Below are 18948 nucleotides of genomic sequence, written 5' to 3'. Positions count from 1 at the left end.
ATTGTTTATTATTGGAATAAAAAATGAATGGAAATTCACTCCTTGTTATTTTCTTAGTAAATGATTAAAGAATAAAAAGTTGTTATTAGCATTTGTCTTGGAGTAGATGATTATATTATTGGGAGAAAGTAAATATTCTCATTTATTACTATTATACTTTTTTAAATTATACTATAATTTTACAAACTATTTATTTTTATAAATATTCTCATTGATTATGCTGAATTTCTGCATTGCACACCACATGCTTGATTGAATGCCTATGTAATGTTTTGCATTTTATTTATGTGTTGTATCTACTATAAAGATTAAATTGCGAAAATGTTAGGCACACTGTTCTTGGATGAGGCACTTTTGGCTATATTTTGATGCTTGTTCAACTTACAATTCATTAGCACATTGATTTTGTTGTTTTGTCAACACCTATAGGATTTCTATGTTCATAATTCTTGAATTTTGGGTGAATCCTCAATTTGTGTGCATTTAATTTGTTGTTTTCTACAAGTAAAGAACCTTCACCGACAGAATGTTATCTACTAAAAAAAATGAAAATAGCTAACAACTTTGAGTATGCTTTATTTTTTGTTCTGGAAAAGAAGGATGGTATTTCAAAATTTATATAGGTTCGAATGAATAACATGTTCTAATAGATAAAGCATAATCCTAAGATGTAAGCTTATGACAGTACTGATGTAAGCATGGTCTGAGTAAATTGGTGCCATCTTCATTTGTCCACTATAGACATTTTAACATAGAGCAATACTTGAGATGCCAAATTTCCAAGGTCCCATCCACTTTAGGTAATTTGGGTTTGTAGCTTCTATCTATTTCTTTCCAGTAGCCCACCACTTGCCAATAACTGCTGGATGTCCCTCATAATTTTTTGTTCCTGGAGTTTTGAGTTATCACAGATAAAGCAATCATCCATTTCCAAAATACTAAGCTTCTTCACATAATAAATTTCCTCTTCTTTGATAAAATTCAACAAATAAAGCACTAGTTTTCGCTGTTTCTAAATTACAATAGTAGGATCTAAGATTCTGAGGCTTGCATTGCAAATTCCGCACCAAACGCATAATCAGTTCATCACCGCGAATCAACAATTGCGAACATACGAAGCGTATTAAGCTAACATGAAAAAAAAAAAAACAAAAACAGAACTCTACTTCACACACTATTGCATTAGCATTTATCAACGTAAATGGAAGAATAAGGGAAAAATAAAAATTAAATTAAATTACCTGAAGAGCCTTAAAATGAGAGAATCAGAACTCAAATCTTGTATCAGCTGCAGATTTCGAAGAAGCCTTGTTCTTACTCAACCGAAATATCCTCTCGTCTCTCTTCTGAATCACACTCACGTTCGTAATTGGTAACTGGTAAGGTTTCGTGTGATTAATCGTAATGAATGGAATACAATACTACTTACCATTCCACATTTCCTGGTGACTGCTTGTGCTTCGGGTGTCGGGTGTCGGAAGAGTACCCGTATGGATTGTGCGTTACAGCCACACCAGGATTCACCTGTGTTGATTTGCTTGAAATAGGTCGTTCCTATGTCCTATGGCTCCAGAGAAACATCTTTCACCAGAGTCTCTTACTTCCAGAAGGAAGAACTTGGCTTGAGGAATGCCTTCTCAACATAAATCTATCAGCACTGCAGTGAGTCATCACAGACCTGGGGCTTTCAAGATTAGCAGCCACTTTACCTGCTGTAAGTTCCTGTAAATTCTCCAAAGATTGCGACTTTGAATCTGGGAATTGATGAATTGTATTACCGAGAACATCCCTTCTTTCCAGGTTTGAGCATGATCGAGTGAGTTTGGGAGAATCTCAGGAGGCTGCAAATTATTTCACCATTTCACCATTAGGTTTGAATTTGGGCTTGGGCAGGATAAGGGGTTAGGGTTAGAATTTTTTTTAATAGGGATTTAATTGTATTTTTAAATTATTAGAGATTTAAATATTTGTAAAATAAAAAATTAAGGATATATTTGTCTTTTTATAAAAAATTCAAATATAATTCAGTTTATATTGTGTAAATTGATCAGTAAACCGAATCTAATAATTATAATACGGATAATTAGGTTTATTATTTTTCTCTAATAAACCGATTTTATTTTAAATTATTAAAAAATAGCTTATTAACCGGTTTAATAAAAATGTCCAATCATATTATGCCACGTATGAATGTCTTTAAAAAAAGACATTTTTTTGTGTCTTTATGTAAGTGGCCTCCTTATTGGAGACCGTAAATTCCGAGACGTGACTGATGCTGAATTGTTCATGGAGGCAGTCCCTGAACAATTTAAAGGAGAAAGAGTATATAGGTTATTATTGAGAGTTTTTCTCTTCAGGAGAAACAGTAGATAAAATAATAAAGTCTAAAATTTTTCTAGACATTCCAAATTTAATTCAGTTTGTTAGGTCTTTCAAGAGGGGTGCCATAGGCGATGACCATTGGAAGGTGTCAGGACGCCTGGGCCAAAATAACCCAACGTGAAAGTGGGAGTTGGGGAGTCTGAAGTCACGTAAATTTACAAGGGAGGTGACAATTCGAAGAATGATTATTAGGTTGTTTAAGAGGAAGGAAATGGATATCAGCGAGCCTTTGAGGAAGATCTACGTATTAGAATATTATAATTATAGAACAAAATCAGGAAAATATCAAAGATGATTAGAAAAAATCAATGTAATTTATTAGAATATTATTCTATAAAGAGCGTACTCTTAGCGTACTTTTAGTCTATTTATTGGTAACAACTTTGTAAGCACATATGAAATATATGAATAACAAAAATAATACTTTTCTAAATAATTTTTTGTTTCTTTACTAAACTCTTTGTACCATGATAACATTTTTTTTATTTAGAAAAATATTTTTTTGTTATTCATATATTTCATATGTGATTACAAGGTTGTAACCAATATATAGACCAAGAGTACGCTAGAAATACGCTCATTATGAAATAATATCCTAATAAATTACATTAATTTTTTTTAATCATCTTTAATATTTTCCTGATTTTGTCCCCTAATTATAATATTCTAAATACTACCGAAAGAATTGCAACTCTGCTGAAACAAATCGTGAAATTTATCTGAAGTCACAGAAATTAGAAACGGGGTATCAATTTTTGAAACTGTTCGAACTCAACCTCCTTTTACAAAATTGGCTGCTGATTGTTGGAAGGTAAGTTAATTTGTAACATTGATGTCATTTTGATGCGCTGTAATTCATTGTGAAGAAATGATTTTTCTTATTTTGTTGACAGGGGATACACTTGAAGAATATTGTGAGTAGGTGCATGGGATATTGTGAAGTCAATAATCAAACTTTATTTTCTTTGGCTAGTAATTACTCAGTGAGTCCCTGAACAATTTAAAAGAGAGTATATAGGTCATTATTGAGAGTTTTTCTCTTCAATACTTTTAAAGGTAGGAGAAACAGTGTATAAAATGATAAAGTCCAAAATTCCCTTGGACATTCCAAATTTAATTCAATTTGTTAGGTCTTTCAAAAGGGGTGCCATAGGCGATGACCGTTGGAAGGTGTCAGGACGCCTGGGCCAAAGTAACCCAACGTGGAAGTGGGAGTTGGGGAGTCTGAAGTCACGTAAATTTACAAGGGAGGTGACGATTCGAAGAATGATTGTTATGTTATTCAAGAGGGAGGAAAGGGATATCAGCGAGCCTTTTAAGGGAGATCTACGGAAAGAATTGCAACTCTGCAAAAACAAATCGTGAAATTCACCTGAAGTCACAAAAATTGAAAACGGAGGTATCAATTTGTTAAATTGTTCGAACTCAACCTCCTTTTACAAAATTGGGAGATAGGACCAGAGACATAGGACCCAGGATGAAGACTGCTGTGCATGTTCTGCTTTTTTGGTTATTAGACTATTTGAACAATTTTGTAGAGAAGGCTGTTTTGTTTATTATGATTACTTTTCTCTTTTTTAGTGTTTGGTAGTATGTGATATGTTATATATATTGTGACTTTGCCTCTTAATTAAGTATTTCTACCTTATTTAAAAACTAATTGATTATAGTCACTATTCTGACTATTTTATTATGAGGAGTGCTAGGGGGCCAGTAACTTTTGGTATTTGTAGCTATCAAATAGTCATCAATAATAATTTTAATAGTGTGAGATTGGTGTGAAATTTCATCCAATGACTCACTTTTTTTTACTAGTTACATGCTGGCCAGAATTTAAAAAAGTTGCTGACCTCCCAGACTTTTCCTTTTATTATTACATGTCAATACACATTCCAATATAATCTATAGACATAAACTGAATATATAACTACTACTTAGACAATATAATAACTACTACTTACTTACCAGTCTAATGATTATAAATTAGGTAGAGGTGGTGACATTTTGAAACATTTAAGTGGTGTGTAATATAGCATATTTGACTCCAGGTGTATTTAATAATAATTAAAAAAAAAAGGCTGCCATGAATAATCAAATGAATTCGATCTCATTCTATATTCTATTTCCCTGCAAATTTTATGCCAAAATTAGTGTTGAACAGATCTTGAACTTGAAGGGGATTTAGTTATGATTGCATACTGCCAACAAATGGATGAGGATTGAATAATATGAACCTGCGGTTAGTGAAGCTTTTGAAACTTGTGTGTATCCTTCATGCAGTGGTGGAGTTTAGTTCAGACAAGGGGGAGCCATGGCCTCCCCAAACTTATTTAGTAGTATTTTTTTAAAAGATAAAAAATAGTTCAATTGACTTAAATATTTTACTATGACTTAAAATATCTAATAAGTTCATAAAAAAATTGATACATTTTTTAAGAAGAAGGCTAATATTTAAGAAGGAGAACATATAACTTTTACAATATCAACACATGTAGATAATTCTTCTACTTTAATGAATCACGAAAAAAAGTGAGATATAACCTTCAAAAGTTCAAAAAGTTATATCTGATGACTTTAACCTTAACTTTTTGGAACGAGATCTTGAAAAAGGCTTTAAATTTGGCAGTATCACTCAAACCTGAGAGATGAGATTAGACGAGTTTATCTTAAATGAGATCCATATAAAAAATATTTTGACAATTATTTTCGATTTGGCCCTCCCAAAATTTTGTTTCAAGTTCCGCCACTGCCTTCATCCATTTTAAAAGGCAAAAAATATTTGCAATTTTTATATGTTATTGAATTAACTATGGTTAACATTTAATCATTTTAAGTATAATTTATCAAAATAGCAACAAAAAACTCGTATTGTTGACAAAAGTAACTTACAAATAAGTCTTCAACAAATTAAAAAATGTGATAAAATAATCATATATTTATATATTTTTTAAAATAATTTTGTTAGATAAACAATAACTTTCGTAAATAATGTAAAAAATGGAATTTAAAATTGGTTCAATAAAATTAAAACATAATTAAAAAAAAAAGAAGTTACTATATGCATAACTACATTATTCATTAAACTCATTGTTTCTTTATATTTTTCTTTTTTAAAAAAATTAAAGAACATATTTTAATATAAAATTTTATAAACATAATTAGAAAAAAATACTTTTTATTCTTAAAATTCAGTAAATTAAAAAGTTTATTTTTGTTAGCAATATAAATTTTCAAATACTATTTAATAATCCTAATTTTAATTAAATAAAACATGAGGATCCACAATAATGATAAAAGGGTTGAAGTTCTTTTCTCAAGTAACCTAGGCTAAAAAAGCATCTTGTCTTTATTTCTTAACTTTTCAGTCTTTCAAGTTTCAAAGAGACAAGTTAGTAAAATTAAATTTAGGTAAATTCTATGGTGTCTATAATTTTAGTGTCAAAATTGTCGAACTTATTTTGTATGATAAATTTATTAAAAAATTATTTATTTTTATATTTTTTTAATTTAAATATTAATTTTTATCTTCTTTTAATAAGTTAGGCAAATATAAATAGGCACCATAAAATGCACCTTAAATTTAACTCAGGAGCCGTCAGATTGGATCTAAATCCAAATTTTATGAAATTCCCATATGGTGGACACATGATCATTTATTAGGCTGATTTTTTTGGATATGAAAGTTGTGATTGTGTTGTGTGTGGTTATGGTATATAGAGGTGTTAGACTAATTTGTGGGACAGTTTTTCTCAGATTTGGTGTTAAGAAATCGGACTATCCGATTTCAGTATTGTTAATTTTTTTTTAAGCAAATCGGAGGGTCCGTTTTGCATGGAGGGAATACATGAAGTTCACATCAAAGTTATCGGACTCTGCGAGTTGTGAATGAATAAAATTTTAATAATTACCGTAAATGAAATCGGAGAGTACGTTTTGATTATTATATGTTTTTTTGAACAAGGTAAACAACTCGCTGGGTCCGAATTGTGTCCTTACCCTTCGCACGGTCCGATTTCTATGTACTTGACACCACAGGCCGGTAAAGCTCTCCTTCTCTCCATAACGTGGTCCAACACGTACTCACTCTCCATAACAAAATTAATTTGCGCATTTATTAGTTACTATTATTTATAAGAAAAAAATAAATAAATAAATGGACAAACACATATATACTCACGTGGCCACTGGCCACTGGCCACCAAATATTTGTGTCCCGGCCCAAAATAATCATGATCAACGCTCAGGAAAATAATCCCCAAACAAGCCTAACCGACTCAAATATAAGTTGAATAAGAAAATTATAAATATTTTAAATAAATTTATAATGTCTAAAATGAATAATTACATATTTTTAACAAACAAAAATAAAATAAATGTTGGTGCATCTTGCCTGTGACATATGGAACAGACGACGTCTAAGAACTCAAAAACGAATAGATACTAATTGCAGATCATTACTCTTGAATAAAAAGGCTCACCTAATTAAATATTTAATCCTGAAAAATATTTTTAGAAAAACGGAATGAGTTTTGCAACTCAGTGACTAGACAGTACATCTATAATTCACATGAGACCATCTAAACATTATTATGAAAATAATTTTAGTTAGAAAATAATAATTTATATGAATAAGTGAATCAATAAGGTAGTTCTCATACAAAAATCAAATCAAATAGTTCACACTTGGGCGGCTGCACCTCTAAAGGTAGCCCTTTTCTCTAGTGTGTGTACGGAATAACAGATCCAACGTGTGGCCTACACGTTAGGCTAGCAACGCCCCTGCTAGCTGAGGTCTGAGCCAGATGCATCTAGTTAACGTTATAACCGCCGTTAACTACGGTTTTCTAATACAAACCAATATAAATTTTTAAATACTATTTAATAATCCTAATTTTAATTAAATGAAACATGAGGGATCCACAATAATAATGATAAAAAGGTTGAAGTTCTTTTCTCAAGTAACCTAAGCTAATAAAGCATCTTGTGTTTATCTCTTAACTTTTTATGGTCTTTCAAGTTTCAAAGAGACAAGCTAGTAAAATTAAATTTAACTCAGCTGCGGTTAGATTGGATCTAAATCCAAATTTTATGAAATTCCCACATGGTGGACACATGATCATTTATTAGTTACTATTATTTATAAGAAAGAAAGAAACAAACAAATAAATAAACGGACAAACACATATATACTCAAGTGGCCACTGGCCACCAAACATTTATTTAGAATAATACAAAGAAATTTGTAAAGGCCTCAGGTTTTATTAGGTTATTTTTTTTTGGCCAAAGATAGAGAATTTTATTAGGTGGTTATCCAAAATGTTATTTATATACTAAAATCAACTACTAAAATTAATTATCAATGTATTTGTGTATAAATATATGTATGATTTAATTTATTTTTAATATATTTATATTTCAACATATATTTTATACTAATAGCTGATTTTAGTAAATACATATAACTTGATTCTATACCATCTTGGTTTTTTAGTTTTAACTTTCTATGGTCTTTCACGTTTCAAGACAAAATGCACATGATCCACAGATAATCTATGATAAAATCGTGAAAATTAAATATCTACCAATAATGCTGTTTCTGTTTATACTCAATTTCCACATTTGTTTTTCTTACTATATATTTTTTTCACATTTATTTTAATCTGGTCTTTTGGATGTTTGCAGCGAAAATAAGTTTATTAAATATAACCCAATAATCTCCAGCCCTTAGATTGGATCGAAATCCATATTATCACGTGGTGGACCGTAGTATATAAAGAAAAAATAAAGGTACATAAATACATACTTCACTAGCCACCAAACATTTAAGAATTAAGATGATGATACAAAGTTAAAGACGCAATTGTAGTCCTACTAAGCAACAAAATATCTTTGTCAAAATTCAAAAACACCAATGACCCTATCTCATGGTTAATAATGTTAATCTATCTTCAAAAGGCACGTATCCAGATCCACTTGTGTGCTAGTTGAAAAAATTTATTACAATGAATTCAAGCTTCATGTGGGACATTGCTTGTCACCTAGTAATTATTTTGTTGCATAAATATTTTCACTCTTATCCCTAAGGTTATATAATCCTACATCATGGTTATTATGTATAGTTCATTATTACATAGTATATAGTGAGGAAAAGAGTGACTAGTTGCATTCAAAGGTGAAGATGGGGATCAAAGAGGACGTGGAGGATGGTGTAAAGAAGAACGGAATCAGAGAGCCATTAATTTCTGACCATGCAAGCAACAAAGGACATCCATGGATGGTTTACTTCACAACATTGGTTGCTGTCTGTGGTTCCTATGAATTTGGAACTTGTGTATGTGGTTACTTCACAAACAAATAAATAATGTTTTATAACATAAGAGAAGCATGGCATGATATATTGTTTGAAGAGTTTGATAGATATGAGTGTTTGAAATTCCAGGCTGGATATTCTTCTCCTACTCAAGATGCTATTAGAACTGATCTTGGTCTATCTTTGGCAGAGGTAATTCATCATGATTATTGTTGGTGCTAGCAAATTAAACTAACCATGGATTTGATCTAATTCTGCTTCAATTTTGGGTATGGCTGCAGTATTCTTTGTTTGGCTCCATCTTGACTTTCGGCGCCATGATTGGCGCCATAACAGCCGGACCGATTGCTGATTTGATTGGTCGAAAAGGGGTAAGCTAAGGGAGATTGTGATTTTTGGCATTCAAGGTGTTCAAGTTGTTTATGTGTGGAATGTTTTCAGGCAATGAGGGTGTCAAGTGCCTTCTGTGTTGCAGGCTGGCTTGTCATTTTCTTTTCTGAGGTTCTTTTTTCTTCTTACAAATCTCTTACACACTTTTCTAACACAACTTTTTTCAACTAATTTGACATTTTTTTTTAACTTCCATGCAGGGTCCAATACCTTTAGACATAGGGAGGCTAGCAACTGGATATGGAATGGGATCTTTTTCATATGTGGTTGGTTTCACTCACATTCATTCTCTTTTACTTGTCACTGTCACTTTTTGGTACATTCTTGGATCAATGTAAATTTGTATTTTAGATACATCGGCCCAAGGATGTACGAAAAGGTGAAGTGACAGATAAAGAGAATTGCAATGTCATTTAAGACAATTGCATGTATGTTCAAATTATTAAACTCTATTTTGATGATATATATTTGATGGATTATATTATGTAAGGTTCCTGTCTTCATAGCAGAGATTGCACCAAAAGAACTCCGAGGTGCTCTCACTGCACTAAACCAGGTACATTTTGAAGAATTTCCATGTAATAATACTTTAGGTCTTTAGCAAAGTTAGTAATAATGTCTAATCTTTTTTGTCCACATTGTAGTTCATGATTTGTGGTGCAGTATCTGTTTCATTTGTAATTGGAAACGTACTCCCATGGAGGACTTTAGCTTTAATTGGTTAGTTTACTTTCCAATTTGAATGTAATTCCAAGAAGACTAGAACTTGAAACTCAAGATACTATGATGGAAGACTCAATAGTTTAGTGTTTGCACTTTTTTGCAGGCCTCATACCCACTGGAGTGTTGCTTTTGGGTCTTTTTATCATTCCAGAATCTCCTAGATGGCTGGTAAGGAATTAATTCACATCTGCATTGTTATTCTAAAGTGGAAACACCAAAGAATACTGACCGAAAATCGACTGCAGGCGAAGAGAGGGCGAGGAAAAGAATTCGAGGCAGCATTGCGGACGCTTCGAGGAAAAGATGCTGATATATCTCAAGAGGCAGATGAAATCCAGGTTCCTATTTTATAAGCACAATTCTTTGACTTTGATTATATGCACAAAATTAAGGATCATGCAACTTTTTGATAGGGTGTATGTAACTATGTATCATTACTACACAGGATTACATAACAAGTTTAGAACAGCTCCCAAAACCAAAGCTGCTGGAATTGTTTCAGACAAGATATTTGCGCTCTGTCACAGTAAACTATACTTATAATTCAAAATCTTTCTTTCCCTGTTGTAATGCTACCAAAAAAAAAAAATCCCAAGTGATTTTTACTAATGTTCTATTTAATTTGTTGATGAACAGATTGGAATAGGACTTATGGTATGCCAGCAATTTGGTGGAATCAATGGAATTTGTTTCTATCTCAGCAGTATTTTTGAGCTAGCAGGTAGTTTCACTCTGAGTCTCTGATACCTTCATATTTTTTTTGCATAATTGAAAGCATGATTGGAATGTTGAATAAGCTTCTTGAAGCAAAGAAGCACTAAGACTTTTGTTTTGTTTTGAATAATGTCTGAATTTCATTATGTCATAGGATTTTCTGCATTTGCTGGAACAGTAATATATGCTTGCCTTCAGGTTCCTACTTTTAACTTATTCACCAATTCTTGGAAAATAATTTTTTTCCCTCAGTAAACTAACTCATCAATTGATTTTGTTTTTTGGAGATTGTGATCACTGGCCTTGGTGCAGCTCTGATAGATAAAGCTGGCAGGAAGCCCCTATTACTGGTTAATTCAAAGCAGAGAACAACTCACCTTCAAACTTTGTTGGTTTCCTTATCAAAACTCTTTTCTTGTTTTCTTTTAGATCTCTGGAACTGGATTAGTAGCTGGTTGTATATTTACAGCAGCTGCATTCTACCTTAAGGTATACCCTGAATTTGAATTTTGATAATATATTTTATGTAAAAGGTGACAATCATTATTTTGTGAAGGTTCATGAAGTGGGATTGGGGGCAGTCCCTGCACTTGCTTTGATTGGCATACTGGTATGAACATTGATGTTTATTTCTTGATGCTACTTTCTTGCATTGGTCTTTGAAATAAATAAATATTAACTCATTTTCTACCTAACTCAATTCTTATGGTGATACTAGGTCTATATAGGATCATTTTCACTTGGAATGGGAGCAGTGCCTTGGGTTGTCATGTCTGAGGTACTTGACAACTTAATTGACTTGTCTTCTGTTATCAGAATCAGCAAAACTTTGTTAAAGACATGAATCTTGCTTATGTTACTCTCTCTTTTTTGTGTTTTGATCTTATATAATGTAACTTTGGATGTGTCTGTGTTCACTTACTGTCTCTATTAGAGACATGGTTATAGTGACATGTTTATATATAAAATACATATATGTAATGTATTGTCAGAAAGTTAGGACATAGATATTACATATGAGATGCATATTTTTCAATTACAATTTTATCCCTTTGAAATTTCACTTTCTACGCTTGATCACTGACAACTTTTTCTTTATTAGAGGTAAAGAATTAAGAAATACATCATGTATGCATAACATAATGTGCACCATAATCGAACTAAACTATGCATACATAACATAATGTCCACCATTAATCGAATTAAATTATGTCTTCATTGTTTTGAGACAGTAAACAAACATAACCTTTTTGTTGCAGATATTTCCTATCAACATAAAAGGGCTGGCAGGGAGTGTAGCTACATTAGTAAACTGGTTTGGTGCTTGGTTATGCTCTTATACCTTCAACTTTCTCATGAGCTGGAGCTCCTATGGTAAATACTAAATACTAATATCTCTCATTTGCAACATAGAAAATGATCATTGGAGGTTGAATTTCAAGAAAACTGTATAAAGGCTATACAATTTTTTTAAGTACTCTTGTTGTGTGTGATATTTTCAGGTACCTTTATTGTTTATGCTGCAATCAATGCAGTGGCCATAGTGTTTATAATTGTAGTGGTGCCAGAAACTAAGGGGAAAAGCCTTGAAGAATTACAAGCTTCCATTAATGCGTAGGAATAGTGAAAAAACATGCAAGTTGATGATTGAATAAACTAGTTACTAGCCATAATCATTGTTTGGTTGCTGAATTGATGAATTCATTATCAAGTGTTAAAATTGTATTCATGCAAAGTCATCAAAGTAGAATTGCAAAATGTTCCGCAAAATATTAAAATAATTAGTTTCTTCATTAACATGTCTCCTTGATTAATGGAACTTTGCCCACAACACAAATTCTGCATCCCGAGAATAAATTATAGAACATAAGAAATCAAAGAATAATATAATATAATTAATACCACGTTGTTCATAGGAAATAAAATCCAATGATGAAAAATTGTGATGAAAAAATTGACCACCATCTCTTCTGTTTTAGTTATTTACAAAAATAAATGATGACAGGTGGGTTATCTTTTCTTTTTTATTTTCTTTGTGAATTGAATAATTTAAAATTTTAAAATATATTTAATATATCAAGAATTATGTCTATATATTTGATAATTTGAAGACTAATTATCTCTTCAATGTGAGTTGGCTAATAAATTACTATATACATGAGACGAAAATTTAAAATTTAATATTCATTTCAATCTATGAATAAGATCATCCCTCAACCAATTTAGAACATAATTGAATTATTGAACAACCCATTTATTGTCGTATTCAAATAACGAACATAGACCCACCGCAACCAAAGGATATTTTATATTGTGCTGCTGACCCACAAAAGATTTTTTTCTATCAAAGTGTGTTTTCTAAGATCCATTTATTTACTTCTTAGATTCCATCCAATACTGTGTGCGCAAATATTCAAATATATTATATACATGGTTAGTATTGTAATGTTTTCTGCACACCTAGAAAGATAATATTGATATAAAAAAATTTGACTTTTTAAACTAATGTCAGATTCATTATCTTGAATAATATTCTCCCTCTCTCTTAATCTGAAGAGGTGTGAGATTTTGTAATGGTGAAATGAATCAGCAACCAAAAATGGCAGAGGAGGAGGAAGTCATAGAGAAGCTTGAAGAGTACACCAAGAACGCAAGGCATCACCAACTTGAGACTCTACGCTCAATCCTTCAACACAATGCAAAAGTGCTCTATCTCCAACGATTTCTCTCTAATCTTCATCATGATCTTGATGCTGATACTTTCAGAAGTTTGGTTCCTTTGTCTTCCTTTGAAGATTATGCTGACTACATCAACCATATGGCAGAACATGGAACACAACATGATTCTCCTCTTCTCTCTGTTGATCCTCTTCTTGGCTTCTTTTACAGGTAGGTGCCACTTTTTCTTCAACAATCACATTAATTGTCTTTGTTTTTGGCTTAGAAACACATGTAAATGTATGCAAGTGAATTTGGAATACACTATGATCCTAAGTCCTAACTTCTGAGCTTTAATTTGTATGTGATATGATACTTTTTTGCATGTTGCTTAATTTTATTTGATAACAGCTCTGGAACTGCCACCATGAAACCAAAATTGATTCCTTATTTTGATTCAAGTCTTTGCAATGATGCCACCTTTCTAGCTATCCAATGGACCTTTCTTATTCGTAAGAGGTAAAATTAGAATTGTAATTTTGCTTTTAAGGATGAAACTATAGCCATTCAAAAACTTGAAGGATCTTTCAATGCAGGTTCTTTCCTACAAGGCCTTCAATCAACAAGATCCTTTGGTTCCACCATGTTGGCAACATCACTACCGCGAAATGCGGCTTGAACGTTATGCCTGTTTCGCAGTACATTTTGCAATGTGGCAAGGTCACTCCTCAAGAGATTCCTATGGTTTATGCTAGTCCTTCAGAAGTCTTTGTTGGATCTCATGCTGACCAACAAACCTATTGCCACCTTCTATGTGGCCTGAGGAATCTTGACCTTATAGATGGAATTGCAGCACCTTATTCCTTAGGATTGGTCAAAGCATTTACCCTTCTTGAGTCCAAGTGGGAACAACTATGTCATGATCTTGAACGTGGTTTCCCAAGTCATGAAATCTCAGATATTGCAATGAGGGAAGCTGTAACAGAAACACTTGGAGGGCCTCAACCTGAATTGTCAAACAGAATAAGGCAAATTTGTGAAGATAATGGCAATGATTGGAGTGGAATTGCACATAGATTGTGGCAAAACGTTCGATATATAAAGTGTGTTAGCACTGGAATCATGAAGCAATATTATCCAAAGGTAAAGTATTATGCAGGAGAAGTACCTGTTGTAGGAGGGGATTACTTTGCTTCTGAGTGTAGTGTTGGTTTGAACTTAGACATAATGCAACCCCCTGAGACTACAAGATATGTGTTGTTTCCAAATACTGCTTACTTTGAGTTTCTTCCATTTAACATGAATGATGAAACCAATAACAATGTTGCTGACGAAATGTTTGATCTTAGCAGTGTAGAGGTTGGGAAGATGTATGAAATAGTTGTTACTACTTATGGCGGATTCTATCGCTATCGTTTAGGTGATGTAGTGCGAATTCTTGGCTTCTATAATTCTTCTCCAGAAGTGGAGTTTGTGATGAGAGCACCTAAAGCTGCTTCTGAGATTCTAACTGAGAGAGACTTGATTTCAGCAATTGATAACTTTCAACTTTCACTAAGAGGTGCCATGATGAGAATACAGATAGTTGAGTTTGCAAGTTTCTTAGACCAAGAATCAAGGCCGAAGCAGTTGAAGGTGTTCGTAGAAGTTCAAGAGGAATCTGATTTCATGGAGGATAAACAAGAGGAATCAATTAGGACATTGAGAAGTTGTATTACCTCACTTGAAGGTAGCTTGGGAGCTTTGTACAAAGTGGAGAAGGTTAAAGGTCAACTTGGGAACTTAATGGTATTCATCCTAAGGCCTGGAGCATTTGATAAGTTATATGAAGTAGCCATTAGAAATGGAACACCAGCTAGTCAATATAAACCACCCAAGATTCTAAGGAATCATGAAATTGTTAGCGTCTTAGAAAAGTATAGTTTGTGTCATATTAGATGATTCTAAATGAAACGATATTATTTGCTTGTTTAAAATTATTAGACCTTGATGGAGATTGTTGACACTGAATAAGTTCAATTTACCAACATGCAACAATAACTAGCAATAGCTACAAGATCATATCAGAGGCATACAAATTACTACAAATTGTCGACGAATAAGAAGGAATATATTCATACATCAACAAACAAAATCACGAGGATAATATCTCACAAAAAGAGTTCTAGCATCAACAATTAAAGTTCCAATATCCAATTTAAAAAAGTAAATAAGTTCATTCCTAAAGCTTGTTTAGTTCTTCTCTGCGGTAATGTTACTGTTGTGTATACATGTACTACTGAAAAAATCTCAATTTGTAGTAGGTGCAGTTACCCCCCAGGTAATATATATGTATCCGTCGCTGGTCTCCTGCAAGCTCATGTTCTCCAATGCCGCCTCTAAGGTTGCATTGGCCACAAGATTTCCATCCTTAATCTTGACAGGGCTAACCTCAGAGAGAAGGTCCAAGCATGGTGCTTCACATACCCCTTGAAGCAGGGTGTGAGCCTTACAATACCCTAAAAGAAATTGTCCGGTGACGTCACTCGGGCAGGTTTTCATCTTCGCCCCAAAATATTGAGGTGCCGTGGATTGAACAAGAATCTTAGCTAAAGGCCCAGATATCAACGGATCAAAAGCTGCAGCCTGCATCATCTCAATCAAACAATTTAACAAATCAAGATTGACATCAATCAATTGTACTAAGAAAATATGAACTGAAAAAGGTAGATAATTATACATACAGGATATCCAGGTGATGATGATACATCACATTGGGGACGAGGAAACTTGAATTTCAAGCTGACAATCTCATTGTTTCCCGTACGGGTGTATTTTTCTGACAAGTCAGCCGTGCCACATGCCTTCTTAGACTCTAACCGCAGTACAGAGAACCAATTTAAAGCATCATTTAAGGCGTCCACAGCAAGGCAATGGCCTTGGATGGTGGTATGATCGCAGGAGAGAGCAATGTGGGTGCAGACGGCAGCCAGGTTGAAGAGAACAGAGGCCTTCTCCAAATGGATGTTATGCTGAGAAGAGTTCCGTTGTGGGTTGATGGCACTGTACCAAACAAAGATAGGTGGGTTGGGTGAGGCATTCATAGGGAAGAAAGGCTCAATCATGCAAAGGCATTTGAAATAATGGATGAGGCAGTCGCGGCGAAGGGGTAGCGAAAGGTCTTCACGCAGCATCTGATTGCGCAATTTGTGTAGCATTTGGAGGAGGCCTTCTACTCTCTTTGCCACGCTCTCAGAGTATTTGAGGACAAAGTAACTGCGCAGGGACTCATAGAGATTCAAGGGCTCAGTCTTCTTCAAAGGAAGGAATGCAAGAATATCTGACAACGACGAAGAAGACAACGAAGATGAGAGGATTGCCGAATCCGTTGGATAAGGAGGAGGCATGTCCCATGGGTAAGCCACCAGCTTTCCATCCTTCATAAGCTTGAAAGGATTGTACTCCGAGAGGATGAGGTCAACGTATTTTTGTTGTAGGTAGAATTTCGCGCGACCTAATATCCAGCGCCTGCAAATCCCTTTAACTAATATCTCAGTGACACATTCTGCATCATGATCAAGAGCACAAGATTGGACCCTTGAGAACACAGCAGGTCGCTCGGATTCGGGTAGGATGGATGATTGCCTCTGACGAGCCTCCTCCTGAAAGAATGTCACCTTCTGGTAAAGATGAGTTACCCAGGTTTGGTCAAAAGAGTCGACATGTTTCCGTGCAGCCGAATCATTAGGTATCAGTTCATATGCTCTGTCATAAAGCTTATAAACCTACATCATCATCATCATCATCATCATCATCACTAGAATGAAAAAATAATTGTAAAATCAATCAAGAATTCAAGAGTGAAGACTGACCGACATAAACGATAGGGCACATCGGTGTTGTTGGAGAGCGTAACTGGCATCGTTGTTGTTGAGTTGTTGCTGTAATTCGAGCTCGGAAGCCTGAGCGGAGAAGACGTGGTGTAGAAACTCCGCGAAGAGGGGAGTCAAATCGAGGGTGGCGGAGACCACGTTCTTGGGAGCGAAAGCCTTCCAGAGTTGGAAGAAGAAATTGGCGGCAACTTTGAAGGCTTCCATTGCAAGGTGACGGCCAAGGGCGGTGGTATGGTCGCAAGAGGCAGCAATCTGGCTGCAGATGGCTCCAAGGTTGAAGACAACAGCGGCCCTCTCCAATTGGATGCCGTTGCGCTGTGAGGAGACCCCGTCCTCATGCTTAGGGTTGAAGGCGTCGTACCAGACAAAGATGATGGGGTCGGCGTCGGAGGAGAGAGAGGTGAAGAGTGACTCAACCATGCAAAGACATTTGAAGTAGTGGATGAGGCAGTCACGTTGCATGGGAAGGGAGAGGTCCCCTCTGCGCTCCACCATGTCCCTGCGGCATTTGTTTAGAGTTTGCAGAACGCTTTCAACTTTTTGTGCATCGCTCTCCGAGTATTTTGAGGCTACCAACTTTCGTAACGGCAAGTACAGCTCCACCGGATCAGTCTTCTTCAGTGGGATTGACAGCACCGTTTCCGGGTTCAACAACTGCCGATACTCGTTGCTCATGTCGGCGGCGAATGAGGATATAGAATATGATACGGTTAGGAATCAGAGAGAATTCGAATTGCAAATTGCATTTGCAATGGTGAAAACTCAGGTCAACTCAACAAGTTGATACCTAATAATAATTGTACGATGATTTCACTTATTTGACTAAATTTTCATCCAACGATTTTCAGCTATTCACTTTATGTGAAGTCGACTTCACTTGAATTTCTATCATTTGCGGTGAAAACTCAGTGAACTCAACTTCACATGAAATTGATATCTAATAATCGTTAGATGATTTGACTGATTTGACTAAATTTTCATCCAACGATTCTCAGCTATCCACTTTATGTGAAGTCGACTTCACTTGAATTTTCACCATTTGCGGTGAAAACTCAGGTGAACTCAACTTCACGTGAAATTGATACCTAATAATCGTTAGATGATTTAACTGATTTGACTAAATTTCCCCCACCTCATCTCATCCTCCTTTTTANAATTATAGGATTGTATGTTTTTATTATTTTAGTTTTTCTAACACATATATATAATTATATACCCCTATATATTGTACTTTTGGCAACACATTTAATAATACATTTTTCAGATTATTCTCTTGTTTCTAACACAAATAAATAATTAATTACTACACTCTTAAAAACTATTAATCAAAATACATATGACAAAAGAAATTAATACAAAATTAAAACAAAATCAACTCATTTATTCTAGATAATAAATTATATTTATTTTATCTTTTAGGTCGATCCAAATCATACTATTATAATGGAAAAGAAAAATTTAACTTTGGCTCATAGAAAAGTGCCTTTGTGTTGGTGTCCCTTTCATAGAATAAGCTTATCTATTATATATTTATATCTATTCTATTATATATGATGATTTGAGATAGAGTTTGTTTGCATTTTGTTGAGACATTAATGATCCGTGACAACATTGGATATACTCATTTTTTTTTTTGTCGGTGGATTGGACAACTCCTAATTTTAGGTACACAATACACATCCACACACTCCTCACATACTTACCAATTTTTTTCTTCTCGATTGCAGTTGATATGACTCGAACCCGAGACTTTTGAGATGAAGAGGGGGCGGAATGCCGTGTGAGCTATGGCTCATTGGCATACAACAAATTGTGTTTGAGTAGCAGGACTTTTGTGACTCTTAACAAGTATGGGTTTGATTTGGTTACATACAACAAATTGTTATTGGTCATGACTCA

General features: G+C 34.0%; 3 protein-coding genes across 4 annotated transcripts; 2 read left to right on the top strand and 1 right to left on the bottom strand.

Annotated features, from left to right (window-relative positions):
• LOC107645376 (sugar transporter ERD6-like 7) lies at positions 8283-12316 on the top strand. 2 transcript variants are annotated; one of them, XM_016349386.2, is made up of 18 exons: positions 8298-8713; positions 8822-8884; positions 8974-9063; positions 9134-9193; positions 9283-9348; positions 9573-9638; positions 9727-9802; positions 9909-9973; positions 10051-10143; positions 10251-10331; positions 10442-10526; positions 10674-10717; positions 10807-10869; positions 10949-11008; positions 11076-11129; positions 11238-11297; positions 11779-11893; positions 12022-12316. In XM_016349386.2, exons 1-18 carry the CDS (start codon positions 8561-8563, stop codon positions 12135-12137), a joined length of 1410 nt encoding a protein of 469 aa, XP_016204872.1. In that variant the 5' UTR covers positions 8298-8560; the 3' UTR covers positions 12138-12316. The 2 variants fall into 2 exon arrangements, 1 of the variants encoding a protein (XP_016204872.1); XR_002348149.1 differs by lacking the exon at positions 10949-11008 and having other exon boundaries at positions 8283-8713; positions 10807-10907.
• On the top strand, positions 12959-15200 carry LOC107645374 (probable indole-3-acetic acid-amido synthetase GH3.6). Its single transcript, XM_021103730.1, has 3 exons — positions 12959-13408; positions 13589-13696; positions 13774-15200. The coding sequence occupies exons 1-3, from the start codon at positions 13101-13103 to the stop codon at positions 15116-15118; spliced, it is 1761 nt and encodes a 586-aa protein (XP_020959389.1). The 5' UTR covers positions 12959-13100; the 3' UTR covers positions 15119-15200.
• Positions 15317-17917, bottom strand: LOC107645373. The gene is made up of 3 exons (XM_021103728.1): positions 17029-17917; positions 15901-16941; positions 15317-15802 (listed from the first exon to the last, which is right to left on the bottom strand). The coding sequence occupies exons 1-3, from the start codon at positions 17722-17724 to the stop codon at positions 15467-15469; spliced, it is 2073 nt and encodes a 690-aa protein (XP_020959387.1). The 5' UTR covers positions 17725-17917; the 3' UTR covers positions 15317-15466.

Source organism: Arachis ipaensis, chromosome B06 (assembly GCF_000816755.2).
Source record: "Arachis ipaensis cultivar K30076 chromosome B06, Araip1.1, whole genome shotgun sequence".
NCBI classification, from domain to species: domain Eukaryota; kingdom Viridiplantae; phylum Streptophyta; class Magnoliopsida; order Fabales; family Fabaceae; genus Arachis; species Arachis ipaensis.
The sequence above is the reverse complement of the archived record's forward strand: the minus strand, read 5'-3'. Positions and strand labels throughout refer to the sequence as shown.

Coding starts and splice junctions, on each gene's coding strand:
- LOC107645376 (XM_016349386.2), top strand. CDS start 8,561: ATGGGGATCAAAGAGGACGTGGAGGATGGTGTAAAGAAGAACGGAATC. Junction 8,885..8,973: donor TTGGTCTATCTTTGGCAGAG/GTAATTCATCAT, acceptor GTATGGCTGCAG/TATTCTTTGTTTGGCTCCAT. Junction 10,718..10,806: donor TAATATATGCTTGCCTTCAG/GTTCCTACTTTT, acceptor TGTTTTTTGGAG/ATTGTGATCACTGGCCTTGG.
- LOC107645374 (XM_021103730.1), top strand. CDS start 13,101: ATGAATCAGCAACCAAAAATGGCAGAGGAGGAGGAAGTCATAGAGAAG. Junction 13,409..13,588: donor CTTCTTGGCTTCTTTTACAG/GTAGGTGCCACT, acceptor ATTTGATAACAG/CTCTGGAACTGCCACCATGA. Junction 13,697..13,773: donor ACCTTTCTTATTCGTAAGAG/GTAAAATTAGAA, acceptor CTTTCAATGCAG/GTTCTTTCCTACAAGGCCTT.
- LOC107645373 (XM_021103728.1), bottom strand. CDS start 17,724: ATGAGCAACGAGTATCGGCAGTTGTTGAACCCGGAAACGGTGCTGTCA. Junction 16,942..17,028: donor GTGCCCTATCGTTTATGTCG/GTCAGTCTTCAC, acceptor ATGATGATGTAG/GTTTATAAGCTTTATGACAG. Junction 15,803..15,900: donor CATCATCACCTGGATATCCT/GTATGTATAATT, acceptor GAGATGATGCAG/GCTGCAGCTTTTGATCCGTT.